Consider the following 16688-nt stretch of genomic DNA (forward strand, 5'->3'; position numbering starts at 1 on the left):
GTCATACCTGTTCCTGTGCCTTTGCCTTCAGTGTCAATAATCCCTGAGGTGCAGGAGATAAATTTCCCTCTTTGGGATGGGAGAGGTGTTTGTGGTGGCTCCTTGTGCCAGGGAGGGTGCCCTGGTGTTTGTGCCTTTCCTGCCTGCCCAGGGCTGGTGCCCTCCAGGAGGCTCCCTCCAAGAAGGGTGGCTGCAGATCAAGGGCTTAGAAATAGTAATTAACAATTATAAATTAGATTTTTGCCCAATATTATTGAATCACAATGCAGATAAACCAAGAGAAATGAAAATGCGAGTCATAGAAATACCAGTTAATTTTACTTCTGAGAAGTGCTCACTCAGGATCTTCATGATTACATAAACACAGCTTTATTCACAGAGAGGAATTTGCACACCCAAATTAGGCAAGTGTGTATTTAAAACTCTTTTTCCATGTCAGTAGGATGGAAAGTAAAGCATTTTAGTAAATAATTCATCCCCAGGAAAGCATAAATGGCTGAGTCCCCATCCCCAGTATGTGAGCATGTTGAGACAGGGGTGATGTCCTTGTTTATTCAAGGACAGGTTTATCTCCAGCTTTACAAGGGTAAGGTGTTTATTTTTGTGCTGTGACTCATTTTCATTACAATTTTGCGTCTCCTGGTTTCAAGGCAGGTTGTTCCAGCCCAAGGTTCTTTTAGCATTTAAAAGCTGAGAAATCCCCCCCCTGATTTTCTATAAAAATCCAATCTGTGCCATGAGCTCCTCCCTGTCACTCGCAGACCTTGGTCCAGGCACGGGTCATCAGGATGAAATGCAGGATATCTCCCATTTATGGACACATCTCACTGTATGTGGTGTTTATGATCCTTTCTCTGCTTTCTGAGCTGATGAAGTGCTCCCATGAGCCATGTGGACAGTACTAATTGCTGTAATTACTGTCCCCTAATTGCTACAATGGTTTGTTTCAGGAGTGCTATCTCACTCTGGGGAAGGGAGCAGGAAGAACCCTGTGGGTACAGAGAGGGCTCCCAGTGGCCACTGCCACTCAGGATGGCTTTTCGTGGCTTTTCATGGCAGTTGTAGAGGGGATGGGATTGGAAATGGGCTCTTTTCAGGCTTGAAATTAATTAAACTGAAATGTGTTCAATTAGAAAGGCGGTTGTTTGAGAGACCCAAAGTAGCTTTGGAAGTGTTTGTTCCAGTGATGGGCTCCATCCACAAAAACAGTGGTAATGAGGAGTTTTTAAAAGGGGATTTTAAAAGGTGTTGCACCATGGCTGCTTTATCCTGGCCCTGGCCAAGGAGTGGGAGATGGAGCTCCAGGGGCTCAGCCCACCCAGCTGCGAGGGCTGGTGCAAGAGCCCCTGCAGATGGAACCAAAGTTCAGGTGCGGGAATCATTGCTGGGTTTAGTTCTTCGTGTCCCCTCCACTGCTCAGAAATATTTGCTGTTGCTCCTGAAATGAATTGACATGAAAACTTTCCTAATTGTTCCCCCTCACTTTCTCTCTGGCTGGGGCAGCCCCTGGGGAAATGCTGAGCTCCATCCACTGGGGAGCAGCAGGAGCATCTGTTCCCGTTACCTTTGCAAGCTCTGACCTTATTCAGTGTTTTGGGTGAAATTTCCACAGAATCACAGCATGGTTTGGGCTCCAGAGAGCCTAAAGCTCTGCTCAGGCCAAGGGCAGGGACTAATTCCCATGGATATCTGGATTTCTAGAGCTGCCTGCCTGGTTTCCTTGCTGCGCAGAAGGCAAAGTGGGAATGAGAAGGGTCTGGAGGGGGTAGCCCAGAGAAAAAAGCCAGGGAGAAACTTGAGTGAGCTGAGCTCAGAGAGGGGAATCAGCTGTCTGCAGGGTGCTGGGGCTGTCTGTCCTGCACTTTGGGATGGGGATGGGGCACAGGACGAGCTGTGCTAACTGAGGATTGAACCCTGACCTGATGCATTTCTAAATGAATAAAACCCAAGCCCTGAACAGCTCCCAGGCTGTTCCTCACTCATCAGCTCACACAGAGCTCTGCAGCTGGGAGCAGGCTCCAGGCAGCTCCTGTGTGTGAATTTGGGTGCTTTGGGGGGATTTGCAGTGTGTGTGGCCCGACTCTGCCCGGCCATACGTGGTGGGCTCAGGAGGCTCTGCCAGAGCAGCTGAGCTCTCCCCACTGCCAGGAAACCAGAACCAATAAAACTTCCCTGGAAACTGAAAGTGGAAATGCAGCAAACTGTGAACCTCATCTTGCCCTGCTAGGAGCTCATTAATGTCTCAGCAGGGGCACTCCTGCATTATCCTAATTGCTCAGGTCCTCAGGGAAATTGCCTTTCTGAAGCTCCTGGCTGCTGTCAGTGCCTGAGGTGGGTCAGGTGCACCTTCCTCATCCTCTTTAATGAGTGGCTGAGAGGGGCTGAGCTCAGTCCCTGCAGGGAGCACAGCAGCAGTGGCTGTCGGTGTTTGGGGTGTTTGCAGCACAGCAGCAATGGCTGTCAGTGTTTGCAGCACAGCAGCAGTGGCTGTCGGTGTTTGGGGTGTTTGCAGCACAGCAGCAATTACTGTTTGGGGTGTTTGGGGTGTTTGCAGCACAGCAGCAATGGCTGTCAGTGTTTGCAGCACAGCAGCAATTACTGTTTGGGGTGTTTGGGGTGTTTGCAGCACAGCAGCAATGGCTGTCAGTGTTTGCAGCACAGCAGCAGTGGCTGTCGGTGTTTGGGGTGTTCGCAGCACAGCAGCAATGGCTGTCAGTGTTTGCAGCAGAGCAGCAGTGGCTGTCAGTGTTTGGGGTGTTTGCAGCACAGCAGCAGTGGCTGTCGGTGTTTGGGGTGTCTGCAGCTGGGGCTGACTCTGGGACAGAGGCCAGGCTTAGGCAGGCCAGGCTTTGGCAGTCCTGCAGCCCAGGGAGGGCTGCTGTGTGCTCTGGCACTGGGGTTGGTGTTCCAGGACAGACACGTGCCTTTGGTGAGGGTTTGGTGAGCAGGGACAGGATATGGGGCTGGATAATAACACCCAGTCAGTCTGGAAGGGAAACTGGAACAGGGAATTTGTGTTTCAGTGGGGTCCCCCTGATCTGTTCCAGTCTGTGTTTCACTGGGGTTTGCTCTGCAGTGAGCAGTGCCAATCTGTATTTCAGTGGGGTTTCTGTGAGCTGTTCCAGTCTGTGTTTCACTGGGGTTTCCCTGAGCTGTCCCAGGCTGCTGCTGGGCTGGCTGCTGTGGCAGGAGAGGCTGAGGACGCTCCTGTTTCCCTGGGGTGTTTGTGCTGCTCCTGCTGCAGCTGCTCTCCTGCAGGAGCCTGAGCAAGACAACAGGAGTGACCCAGAGACAGCTCTTCATTAGCAGGAGAAAATGAAATAAATGAAGAATAATGGTCAACGTTAGAAATAAATTAACATCAATTAATCACTGACTAAGACAGTGTTCCCAGCATTAATCATTCCCCCTTGCTGGCAGCAGAGCATCAGCCAGGCTCACACACGTGGAACCCTGCACGGTGTGTGCAGGGTGCACAAGCACAGGCACTGAGGGAAAGCTCTTCCCCGAGGGTGAAACGCTCCCTGCAGCTGCTCGGGTCCCTCAGGCAGCCCAGCTCGGCCCTGCCGTGCTGCTGGGGCAGGGGCAGCTGGGCACGGACCGGGACATCGGCGTCCTTTGGGATCACAGCCCCAGGACCAGGGCACCCTGGGCTTCTCTGGAGCTTTTGATGGGTCAGAACAGAAATGGGGGAATGTGAAGGAACAGAAATCCTGCTTCTTCCAACTCCAGTTCTGAGTTGATGGTAATGAAAGAAAAATGAAACAATGAAGAGACAGAAAATATTTATCTGGAATACTGAAAAGCCCTGAGCAGAGCACTCTGATTTTAAGGATTTAAAGCTCTGGCTGTGCCTTGCCCTGCCAGTGGCACCATGGGCACCATCCCTGCCCAGCTGCCCGTGGGTCTCTCTGATCTAGACAATCCATGTTTATTCTGAAGGCACTTCAGAGCTGGCAGGAGCTGGGGTGCCTGTGGGGAGCTCCCTGGAGGCTGCAGTTGGATTTCAGCTGGTTTTTACCTGGTGGTGCCCAGTTTGGCCACTGGGATGCTGCTGGTGTGCATGGGGAGCTGGGCAGGGGCAGGAGGTGCCTTTTGCAGGTGTCTGAATGGGCTCTGCCCCTCTGTTTGCAGTTCTGTGGTTTGCAGTCCCTGGCACACCCACTGAAGGACTCTACTCTGTATTTGAACAGAACAGGAGAATTCTACCTGGCACATTTCTATAACTTCATGTTGCTTTTAGACATCCTGTTAGAAACACTGGTAAAACACCTCATATCTGCTTTTTACACTCCCAGTGATTGAAGCAGCCAGCAGCAGTTAATATTTTATGAACAGTGGAAAAAGATTTAAAATCCAAAAGGCCTCCTTAGGAATATAAGCAATGCAGCAGATTCTGTAGAAGCTCTGCTTGTTGTGGAAGTGCAGAATGAGCTCCTTTTGATTTTGGGTTGGAAAAGCAGTTGTTGGCAAGGTGGAGTACAAAGAGGTGCCACGGATCAAACCTGATATTACTGCCTGACTTTCCTGCTGGTCGCAGAAAGCAGCCCTTGCTCTCCCCTTGCCCTGCTCTCTGTGAGCCAGAGGTGCTGAGCCCTTGCAGTGCAGATCCTGGGGCAGTACAACGTTTGATTTTCTGAGGAGGCAGGAGCTGGTAAATACCTGTAAGTGATAAATACTGTGCAGTGCTGGTGAATACCCATAGGGTGATAAATACTGTGCAGTGCTGGTGAATACCTGTGGGTGATAAATACTGTGCAGTGCTGGTAAATACCCATAGGGTGATAAATACTGTGCAGTGCTGGTGAATACCCATAGGGTGATAAATACTGTGCAGTGCTGGTGAATACCCATAGGGTGATAAATACTGTGCAGTGCTGGTGAATACCCATAGGGTGATAAATACTGTGCAGTGCTGGTGAATACCTGTAGGTGATAAATACTGTGCAGTGCTGGTGAATACCCATAGGGTGATAAATAAACTGGCAGCAGCTGGTTCCCAGCTTTATCTGGGTAACTGGGAGCAGTTGGTTCCCAGTTTTTCTGGGTAACTGGGACCTTTATCTGGGAGCAGCTGGTTCCCAGTTTTATTGGGGTAACTGGGAGATTTATTTGGCCAACTGGGAGCAGCTGGTTCCCAGTTTTTCTGGGTAACTGGAGCCAGTGAAGGACTGTTCCCGTCCCTGTACCTTGTAGGGGAATGTGGTGCAGAACACAGCAAAGCCAAAGCTCAGCGGAAGCCAGGAGCTCTAGCTGCTGCTGCAAGAAGTGCCATGAGTCTGTGAATGTGTGTATTTATCAGAAATTGTTTTTTTCTACAGATCCCACAAATCAGTTATGCCTCAACTGCCCCCGAGTTGAGCGATGACAGGCGCTATGATTTCTTCTCACGGGTGGTTCCTCCAGATTCCTTCCAAGCACAAGCAATGGTGGACATTGTGAAAGCTTTGGGATGGAATTATGTGTCCACTGTGGCATCTGAAGGGAATTATGGAGAAAAAGGAGTGGAGTCCTTCATGCAAATTTCCAGAGAGGCAGGTAGGCCGTGCTGCTCAGCAAGCCATCCGTGTTGTGTTGTGCTCAATGTCATCCTGTGTTCCCAGAGCTCATCTTTGCTCCTAAAGCTGCTCAGCTCTCTGCAATGCTCTGCCATGGCTCCTGGGTGTTGTCGTTCCTAAACTGCTCGTGGAGGGTCAGACAGTGGGAGCCCTCAGTGGGTTTCAGTCATTTCTGGGGCATTCAGAAACCCTGAGTTGTGCCCAGCTCCTGCTGCTGCCCTGGCTCAGCTCTCCTGGTGTGGGCATGGGCACAGGGCAGGTTTGGAAAGGCTGAGCTCCTCTGTGTGTCTCCCCAGGCCGTGAGCTGCGCTGTGAGCTGCTTCCAGCCCGGCTGGTGCCACCGTGGGTGCCCAGCTCTCCATGCCAGCCTGGTCTGAGCTTGGCTTTGCTTTGGCATTGCCCTGCCCAGCTCAGTGCAGGGAGCTCAGAGCCTTCCCCTGGAGGCTCAGGGGCTGCTGTGTGGGGTGTGGAGCCCCCAGGCCCACGGGACATGCCAGAGCTGGCTGTGAGTCCTTGGCCAGCTGGTTGGCAACCCAGACTCACGAGGGTTTGGGAGCTGCAGTGTTTGGAGCTGATCCCTGTGCTGGGGAGGAGGAACAGCAGAGGATGGGATTCATTGCTGGTGGTCAATGCAAAGGTGTCTGCACAGGCTCTGCAGGCAGAACCATCAGCAGGGGCGGGGCAGGCTCTGCTGTGCTCCCCAAACGGGGCTCACAGGTGTCCCAGCCTGGCACTGCCTCAATGAAAGCAGCTCGGTGCCCAGCTCAGTGCCCAGGCAGGGCAGGAGCTGCTCTGCCCAGGCTGGTCCCACAGCGCTGGCTCTGTCTGCAGGGACAGCCCCCAAACTGTCCCAAACAGCCCCTGCTGGCAGCACCTGCCAGGGAACAGGCAGGGAAAGTCACTGGGCTTAAAGGAAGGGGCCTGGGAGAGGGGGAGCTGGAATTGTTTCCTTATGCTGGTGTCACGGAAGGAACCCACATTTGCATAAATTCTTCTGTTCCTACAAATGCATATTTATGTGGTATTAAAGCAAATGGGTTTGGATTTAATACAGCAGGAAGTGACAAATGCCAGTGCTCATTGGAATTTAAAATTGGCTTTATTTGCAAATATCCACTGATGCAAGCTCATGCCCAAAATGCGTTCGTTCCCTGTGTGAAGGGCAGGCTCTGGCTGCAGAGCAGGGTCCCATTTCCTGGACCTGGTGCAGAATGACATTTATTCCATGAGCTGCCCATGCAGCCAACACCAAACTGAGCCCCTCAGACAGAGCAGAGCCTGCAGAGCCTGCTCCCCTCCGCTCTGTGTGTGCAGGGGATGGAGGTGATGCTGGGGATGAAGGCTCTGACGGGGATGCTGCCTGAAGCTCCTCCTCAGAGCCGGGATGGGGTAATTGATCCCTGGCTGGCGCTCAGCTCCCTGTGCCGTGCTCACACAGCTCGGGGGAAGCTCTGACAGGGTTTCATTCCTGGGGCCTCGGGTGCCCCCGGGGAGCCTCAGGGTGGGTATTGATGAAAACTCTGTCCAGGATGGGCTGGGCAGCCTGGCAGGGACTGCCCGGGGCAGTGACAGTGACAGGCACCAGCCCTGGGAAGGGCCAGGAAAGGGCTGGGAGTGGCACCTGGCTGTGACCGTGTTCACAGGGCTCTCAGGTTGAGGGAAGAGACGAGGATCTGACTCCATGTTTCAGAAGGCTGATTTATTATTTTATGACATATATTACATTAAAACTATACTAAAAGAATAGAAGAAAAGGTTTTATCAGAAGGCTGGCTAAGAATAGAATAGGAAAGAATGATAACAAAGGTTTGTAGCTTGGCTCTCTGTCAGAGCCAGCTGACTGTGATTGGCCATTAATTAGAAACAACCACATGAGCCCAATCCCAGATGCACCTGTTGCATCCCACAGCAGCAGATAACCATTGTTTGCATTTTGTTCCTGAGGCCTCCCAGCTTCTCAGGAGGAGAAATCCTGAGGAAAGGATTTTCCATAAAAGATGTGTGTGACACCCGGGGTCAGAGCTGGGCAGGGATGGGCAGGGATGGCAGCACAGTCCCTCGTGGCTCTCCCTGTGCTCCCTTAGGAGCGGGCAGATCAGAGCCCAGCCCAAAGCTGAGCCGTGCCAGAGCTCTCTGCCATCTCCAGGCCCTGTCCCTTGGCACAAGGGCAGCTCTGCTCCACAGGCACCAGCACATTCCCTGGCTCTGGCTGCAGTCTGTAGCAGGTTAATTATCCCGAACACAGAGTTTCATCCAAACTCGTGTCTGATCAGCTGGGATCGTAGGAAATCTGAGGATCAGTGGAAAGTGCTTCCCCTGCTCAGTTTTCAAATATGCTTTGGCACATAAAGACTTTGCTTGATCCTCTGAGTTAATAATTCTTCACAAAGTGACTTTTATTATGAGCACTTCAAGCGAGTTTGAATATGTCATTGTGGCAGGAGATGAAGATTTGAAACATGCTCTGCAGTCTGTGGGATTAATAAATTAGGGGAATGGTCTAATTATGGGAAATCTAAAGGACAATTTCAGATTATTAATGAAACTACCGAATACTTGAATTTCAAAGATTAATTCATCTTTGATTTTTTTTTTAAAGATTAATCTGTACCAGAAGGTTAATTGCTATCTGTAAGAAATATATATATTGAAGTCGTTAGCAAAAGACCACTTGAATGCCTCCTAACAGATAAATGAAAGATCTGGAGTGCGTTTATGAACGCTCTGCTCTCCCCAAATGGCCCATTGGCACAGCTCAGTGGGGTTCTGCTGCTCTGCACTGCTGGGCTGCAGGATGAGCGTCCCTCCTTGTCCTGCTGTGCTGAGCTGGGAGGGGATGGGGAGAGCTGGGGAGGATGAGGAGGAGCAGGGAGGATGGGCTGAGCTGTTGGATGTTGGGCTGAGCTGTTGGGGCTGCCCAGGGCGGAGCAGTGAGGATGAGGAGGAGCAGTGAGGATTTGATGAGCTGTTGGAGGATGAGGAGCAGCAGGGAGGATGGGCTGAGCTGTTGGAGGATGAGGAGCAGCAGGGAGGATGGGCTGAGCTGTTGGATGTTGGGCTGAGCTGTTGGGGCTGCCCAGGGTGGAGCAGTGAGGATGAGGAGGAGCAGGGAGGATGGGCTGAGCTGTTGGAGGATGAGGAGCAGCAGGGAGGATGGGCTGAGCTGTTGGATGTTGGGCTGAGCTGTTGGGGCTGCCCAGGGTGGAGCAGTGAGGATGAGGAGGAGCAGGGAGGATGGGCTGAGCTGTTGGAGGATGAGGAGCAGCAGGGAGGATGGGCTGAGCCGTTGGATGTTGGGCTGAGCTGCTGCTGCTGCCCCAGAGCACCCGGCTGGGCTCAGCTCTCCCCCTGCAGCCCAGTCAGGCTCACCCAGCTCTGAGCTCAGCTTTGGGGCAGCCTCAGCAGAGCCCAGCCCTGGCTGTGGGGCTGGGCTCCTTGCAGGGTCACAGAGCCCGGGTGTTGGTGGGTGTGAGGGTGCACGGGGGGGCTTTGGGAGGTTTGCAGACCCCTCCTGGGGCTCAGTGTGTTCCCCTGTCCTTGGGTGTGCTCAGTCGCTCAGCTGGGATGGGAGTAGCCTTTCCTCACTCTCCTGGGATCCTGCTTTCTGGATCAAACGCGCAAAAACAAATGGATAAAGCGCTCAGAAAATCGAGTCATTTATATCCAAGCACTTCAAGTGTTTTCCATTTTTCTTCCCACTTTTCCCAAGCACTCAGGCACGTGTCCTTTCAGTGTGCACCGATGTTAAATAACAACATTATGAAATCTATTGTTCTCCCTCCTGTTGTCACATAACAAATGTTTTGGCGTTTCAGAACCAACAGCCAGGAAGGATGGCTGTCTGAGTTTGTAGTGGCTGCAGTTCTGTGCCCAGCCTGGCAGGGTTAATGAGGTTTCCTGTTAATTGTGCTGGGCTGGGAGGAGATGCCCTGGCCTTGATCCTCAGGAGCGTTGGGGTTGCAGTGAGAGCCTGGAGGAATTTCTGAGAGCAGGAGAGCAAAACCTGTCCCTGGGAGTGCTCAGAGCTCTTTGGGACCTGTGAGCAGTGCAGAGGAGGGGCTGAGCTCCCTGAGGGGCTGCCCGGAGCTCAGAGCTGCTCCCGTGCCTGCCTGGGGTGCTGCAGTGGTGTCACATCCCCAAGCCCCTGTGGCTGCAGGGCTGTTCCCTCCTGGGCCTGCCAGGGGTCCTGAGGGGCTGCTCTGCTCCCTGCCAGCACAGCGGGGATGAATCCCAGCTCCCTTTGCAAACATCCCTTTTCTCGGACTGCACGGGCTGAGTCGGCACCGAACACAAGCCACTGGTAAAGAGCTTGAGTTAAAACCACACCCAGTCACTGATGCCTGGTGGTAGAGGTATTTCCTTACCTTAAAACCAAATCCAGCTATTAGTGCCTAGAGTTAGAGGCATTTCCCTCCCTTTAACCACATCCAGTCCTTGGTGCCTGGTGATAGAGGTATTTCCTCACCTTTAACCACATCCAGTCCTTGGTGCCTGGTGATAGGGGTATTTCCTCACCTTTAACCACATCCAGTCCTTGGTGCCTGGTGGTAGAGGTATTTCCTCACCTTTAACCACATCCAGTCCTTGGTGCCTGGTGGTAGAGGTATTTCCTCACCTTTAACCACATCCAGTCCTTGGTGCCTGGTGATAGGGGTATTTCCTTCCCTTTTGCCATCATGGGGGATCAGTTCCTGGTGTGGATTTCCAGGGTTGTGGGTGACAGAGCTGTGCCTACAGCTGTCAGCTCCAGCTGCAGGCAGCCCTGGAGACCCTTTGGGTTTGGTTACAATGCATTCTATACTTTTCTTTTGGTTACATTGCATTATACACTTTTCTTTTAGTTACACTGCATTAGATACTTTTCTTTTCTGAGCATCTTCATACAGCAGAACCAATCTATGCCTTAACTATTACCTATAGCCCATCATAACTGCTGTAATTACCATACTCATGTTACTGTTCTCCAGTCACTAAAAGTCAGTACATTGCAGTTTAAGCTAGAAGTTGTTTTTCAGTTTTCTTGCAGTGGAAAATTCTGAGTGAGACCTTTTTTCCCCTTGCCACATTTGCTGCCTTGTTTGCCTGTGCTCTCTTTCTGCTTGGTAAAAACATCTTCTGTTTGAGGTGGGTTTATCCTTTGCTCTAAGCCATAAAAACCCCTTCTAACTAACATAAAATACCTTTTGCCTCCTTGGTTATCCAGTGAGACTGGCTCAGCAATTCTTGTCTTCTAGAGCAAAACTTGCTTTCATTTATAGTCTTCAGATGCTACATTCAAAAATCTTTCTGCCAAGCACACATATCTGTGAGACTTTCTTGTCAAACTTTCATCCTTCCCAACAACTGGGCATCAGGGGCTGTGAGGAAATGGGGGCACAGTTTGTTACTGGGCATTAGGGGAGATGGGGAGGAAATGGACACGCAGTTTGGTACTGGGCATTAGGGAGCTTGAGGAAAAGATGCCCTTGAATCTTGGGGAGGAGAAGGGGAAAGGAGAGTTTGGGGTTAGACAACAATAAGAGGAACAAGTCTGGTGAAAGAGCAAGGGAGGAACGGGGCTGAGGAGAGGGAGGATGAAAAGCTGCAGAACAAAGGTGATACCAGTGGATGGGGTTGCAGAGATTGAGCCATGGCTGGGAAAAATGTCCACGAGTAAGGAAGCTTTGCCAGAGTGAGTGGGCTGGAAAATCACATTTGTTTAATCCCCAAAAAACCTGATTTCAGGAGCAGAATTGATTTGATTGTGAAAATTTAAAACTTCTGGAAGATAAGGCAGGGATTCTGCCCCAGGTCTCTGTTTTGTGGGGCAGGGAAAGCAGCCTTCCCAGAGGTTTGGTGTGAGCCCTGCTCCTCATTGCTCCTCAGCTGGCTCTGCCCAGGGTCCCCCAGTGTCCTGCTGCTCTGGAGCGGGCAGGGACCAGCCCAGTGCTCCCCGGACAGGGGTTTGCTCGTTTATCATTATTTCCAGAGCCTGCCTTCCTGAGGCTGCCAGGCTGCGCTGCTCAGACTCCAGCAGAGCTGGGCTCCTGCTGCAGCAGCACCCAGGGGCTGGGGCTGGCTGAGCTCACAGTGCTCTGAGCCCAAACCCAGCAGCTTTCTGCTTAAAACCTGAGGGATTTCACTGAAATGCTCGTGTTTGAGAGCAGGGTGCAGATGTAGAGCAGCAGGGAGCTTTGTCTGATAGCTCTTCACTGGCGTTTCATTGCTGTTTGTGTATTTCTTTTAAAGCCAATTTTATGTCCAGGCAAAAGCAAGTCTAGACAGATTGTCTAAAAACTTTTATTGGCTAATTAAGATTATACTGCTGGTATATCGCTGCTGGACAGCAGGGACTCTGCTTAAGGAATGGCCTCTATTTTTGCAGCCTGTGCCTTTTGCCAAGTTTTCCTTTGTGCCTTGGGAGGGCTTTTTTCATATCTGTTTCAGTGTCCAAAGCAAATGCCACTTGGAGTCTCATGTTTGAGCACCTGAGCCTGGATCAGGGAACCAGAGCCCGGTGGTTTTGTGCCAGAGCCCTGGGCACTGGTGGCTCTGTGCGGGCAGGGGGATCCCTGCCAGAGCTGGGGCTCAGTCCTGGCCTCGGTGTCTGAGCCAGGTGGGACAGGGTGGCCCTGGGAGTCTCATCCCTCTGGCTTTCAGTGGCATCGATCTGAGGGTTTTTATTGATCTCTGAGGTTGCTGAGGTTCCTGAGCCCGGTTCTGCATCCCCAGCCTGTCCCTGTCCCGGTTCTGCCCCCACACCCAGCCTGTCCCCGTCCCCAGCCCCACCCATGCCTCCCATCAGCACTGAGCTCCCTCCCTGTCTGCAGCCACTCTCTGCTTTCCCCAGCAATCTCAGCAGCCTCCCCAGCATGAAAAGCAGAGCGTTTTCTTTTTCTGGCTCCTCAGCTCGAGCAGGTCTCAGAGCAAACCTGTGCAGTTTTGTCAGCTTCAGAAGCCTTTCTGTGAGCAGAATGCTATTGATTAAACCCTAACAGCATCTTTCACTCCGAAAGGAGCTGGGAATCACAAACATCAGAGATGGCAGAGATCTCATTTGGATGTCATTAGTGCTGAGCCGCTTTTCAGTTCAGCAGGTGAATGTGCACAGGTGTGCCGGCAGCTGCCTCTGAGTGCAGCATTTCCTGCAGCCACAAAGGGCTGGGGATGCCTGGGAGCTGCTGTGCAGCCCTGTGCTCTGCTCACTCGTGCAGGAGCTGATCCCAGCCCCAGCAGCTCTCCCTGTGTCCCACCCAGCCAGGCCATGGCGATCGTGCTGCTCCCGGGGGAAAATCCAGGGAGGGAATCCTCCCCCAGCTCAGCTCTGCCTTCTGCGCTTGGCAATGGGCTGGGAGGGCAGGGGCTGAGCTGGGGGCTGAGCTGCCCCGGGGCAGGGGGTGCTGGGCTCCCCACAATGGATTTGGGGCTCCCCGCAATGGATTTGGGGCTCCCCACAATGGATTTGGGGCTCCCCGCAATGGATTTGGGGCTCCCCACAATGGATTTGGGCTGCCTGGAGCCCCTGCAGTGGTTTCAGGGCTGCCTGGGCCTCCTCAGCTGTTTGCTGACTTTTTCCTTTGCTGTCTCAGTCCTGCTTTGCCCTTGCAGGGCACTGGGTGCAAACCCAAATTTCCCCACAGGGTCTGGTGTTGGAGGTGGGTCCTGTGGGGTCAGGCTGGCTGTGGATGTCTTGTCACAACATTGATTTCTGGAGTTGTTGCTGAAGAGGAGGAGGAGGAAGGGGGGAATGGCTGCACAGTGGTGCTTGTCCCCTGTCAGTGTGTGCAGAGGAGCTGGAATTGCCCAGCCCTGGACAGAGCCAGGCTGTGCTGGAGGTGTGTGATGCTCCCCAGGGACAGCAGTGTGTTCGGAGAGCACATTGCACTGAAACTTGATTACTGACAGCAGCTCAGTAGTTCTGATAAAATCATTAATCTAATTCTTGTCTAATTTTTCCATTCTTCATTCACCATTACAACCATCCCACATTGCTTTCAGGCTGCTGTGGAGGCTGATTAAATTGCAAAGCAGACTTTTAAATGAAAGGATCCATATCTGGCTGCACTCATTATCAGCTCCAAGAAATGAAATGTGCCCTCAGTGATTCACTGTGCAGCAAAGCCAGCAGGCCCTGGCAGACAAAGGGCAGGGGGCAGGTGAGGAGGGGCAGAGCCCGAGGTGCCAGCCCAGCCCAGCCCAGTCCAGCTCCCTGTGCCTGCAGCAGCTCTGGCAGCACCTGGGGATGCTCAGGTGTGACCGTGTTCACAGGGGTCTGAGGGTGGGGGAAGACATGAGGATCCATGTTTCAGAAGGCTGATTTACTATTTTATGATATATATTACATTAAAGCTATACTAAAAGAATAGAAGAAAATGTTTCATCAGAAGGCTGGCTAAGAATACAGTAGAAAGCAATGGTAACAAAGGTTTGTGTGTTGGACAGAGAGTCTGAGCCAGCTGACTGTGATTGGCCATTAATTAGAAACAACCTCATGAGCCCAATCCCAGATGCACCTGTTGCATCCCACAGCAGCAGATAATCAATGTTTGCATTTTGTTCCTGAGGCCTCCCAGCTTCTCAGGAGGAGAAATCCTAGGGAAAGGATTTTCCATAAAAGATGTGTGTGACACTCAGGGAAGCTGCAATCCCAGAGAACAGAGCCTGGGAGCTGTTCCTGGTACATAAGGGCTGTTCACTTCCATTGCACAGATTGCAAAGGGGCTGTGGGTGGGATTCCCTCAGGGATGGGGTTCAGAAAGCCCCGGAGCTCACCTGAGCTCTGGCTGAGCCAGCAGAGGAGCCCTGGGTGCCACAGCCCTGCCCTGGGTGTCTCAGTGCCCTGGGCTCCAGGAGGGCACAGATCTCTCTGTGAGCATTCACTGGGGGTGTGCTGATAGCCCTGGGTGCCCTGGTGGTCCCAGGAGGGCACAGATGTGTCTGGGAGCATTAACTGGCACTGGGGCTGTGTGCTGGGTGCCCTGGTGGTCCCAGGAGGGCACAGATGTGGTTTTAAACCAGGGCCACTGCCCCAGCTCCTGCTTGTTTCACCCCAGCTGAGGTGGTGGGCGCTGTCCAGAAGGCGCCAGGGCTTGCTCCGGGTGACAGAGGGGGGGTCGCTGAGCCAGGCTGGCAGGGACAGGGCCCGGCTGCAGCTGTGCAGGGGTTTTGGCACCCGGGGCTGTGCCATGGCTGCCGTGCAGTGCTCCCAGGCTGGCTGAGCCCACGAGCTCACAGAGGTTTTCCAGCAGCCGCATCGTCACCTGTGGTGCCCAGTTTGCCAGGGGGCTCCGGTTCTGGGGCAGCCCCACGAGCTGCTCTGCCCCAGCCCAGAATTCACATTTATTTCACTGCCTGGGGGGGTTCAGCAGCCTCTGCCCTTGGAGCCCAAGGGAAACACAGCAAGTTGTTTTCTGGCAAAGGAACTTTCAGGCTCGTGCTTTAATTGTGCTCTGGGTTGGGGAAGTCTGCAAAGCCTTTCAAGGGCAATGCCGAGCTCTCTCCTTGCATGAGTGATCCCCAAGACAAGCTCCTTTCCACTTCCTTGCTTCTCTGCTTTTTTCTTTTCATGAGATTTGGGGAGGTTTTGAATTAGAAAAGAAAAGGAAGGGTGGAGAGTAGTTTGGCACATGTACAGTCACTGATGGACAGAGACAGCTCTGCCACAACAGCATCCAGTAATGATCTGAATAAAGAAAAGGTAATTAAAACCACACACCTCTAAAACTTTATTTTCACATATGTCTGAAAAGTTGTGAACACCTCCTGGAGTCAAACTGGCACTAAAGATGTTTCCAGCAGTATTTGAAATGGAAAATGCAAACCGCAGCTCTTACCTGTGTTCCTTAACATGTAATTGTTATTTATTCTGCACATATAGAGATGTATAACTCGGTAGCTTTACAGAATCTTCTTCTGGCTGGTGTTAATTGAATTAGTCATGCTCTTGGAATGCTAAAAAGATTTGCCTGTGGGAATTTCTCTTCAGTTGTGAGTCAACAGTCAATTCTCTGGATTTTGTTTTAGTCAGTGGCTCTTTATTAGAATAAACAAGATTACTGGCAGGGAAATGTTCTGTGTGCTGGCATTGAAGGGAGAGGGGGAGTGCCCAGGTGAGGAGAGGATGGAGGTGAGCAGGGCTGGGGCACAGGGATGGTTCCTGTGGGGCTGGGGAGGAGGATGATGGCCCTGGGGAGGATGATTGTCGCTTTGGTTTTTTAAGATTTTTTAAGCCTTCTGATGTTGACATTCATGTAGCGAACTTTCTCACACATTTTCTGTAAAAAACTCATTGTTTTGCATCCTTTTATGGAGGAGGAGAGAGTTGATGGACTGTTGGTTTGTCCAGTGTCATTGGAGAGGCGGCACTGTCACCCTCCAATCCGCTGGCACTCTTGGAAATCTATAAATGCTGGAGTCAGAAAATGAACTTCCCTTTTTCTTTACTTTGAGAGCAGCGGCGTGAGCTTGTGTTCTTTGTGTTTTATAGTGACAGATGATGACGGCCCTGCTGCAGGATGAAGCTGGGAAATGCCAGTTTGACCAAGGGAGTTCTGGGGCAGTGTTGGCCCCTTCTGTACCTTTTCAGACCAGGTGTGACTCAGCCAAACCACCCAAGGGGATTTATTTGTGGCCTGCTTGTTTCAGGCTGGGCTGTGTGCAGGCGCTGCTGGATCCCAGGGAGAGGCAAGTGAGAATGAGATCCCAGAAAGGAAAACAAGAGTTCTGTCTGGGCAGGGTTGATTCAGGACAGTTAAAGGATACAGAATAATAGGAAAAAGGATGGCAGATGCATCAAGGTAATTTCAAGCCTATCTCCCCATGCTGGGTTCTTCTGCTAAGCTGGTGTCCATGGGCAGGAGAGAGGCAGAAATTCCAGTCCCAGGCCAGCTCTGCGTTCTGCAGCTCCCCGGTGCCATCTGAGTGTAGAGCAGCAGGATTTATGCCTTGGTGTGAAATAATCAGACCCTTCTGCATTGCTGGGCCCTTCTGTTGAGAAAAGAACAGGTCTGTGAGTTTGCCTGGCGAGCTGGACGAGCCTGGGACGTTTGTTCCAATTTGGTTTTTACAGCTCTGGAGGGACACGGTGACCAAGCAAGGCACAGACATTTCCATTTATGTTCTCCAAAAATAGTGGGAGGCAGCATGTGCTTC

At 52.0% G+C, this 16688-nt stretch overlaps 1 protein-coding gene across 2 annotated transcripts in view; it reads left to right on the plus strand.

Annotated features, from left to right (window-relative positions):
* The window catches only part of GRM7 (glutamate metabotropic receptor 7), a 165802-nt gene that overhangs the window by 63868 nt on the left and 85246 nt on the right, over window positions 1–16688 (plus strand). For both annotated transcript variants that reach the window (XM_058812844.1, XM_058812843.1), the window contains exon 2: window positions 5322–5538. In XM_058812844.1, coding sequence (XP_058668827.1) covers window positions 5322–5538 — 217 coding nt within the window. The remainder of the gene's footprint in view (window positions 1–5321; window positions 5539–16688) is intronic.

This window comes from Ammospiza caudacuta, chromosome 12 (genome assembly GCF_027887145.1).
Source record: "Ammospiza caudacuta isolate bAmmCau1 chromosome 12, bAmmCau1.pri, whole genome shotgun sequence".
Classification (NCBI taxonomy): domain Eukaryota; kingdom Metazoa; phylum Chordata; class Aves; order Passeriformes; family Passerellidae; genus Ammospiza; species Ammospiza caudacuta.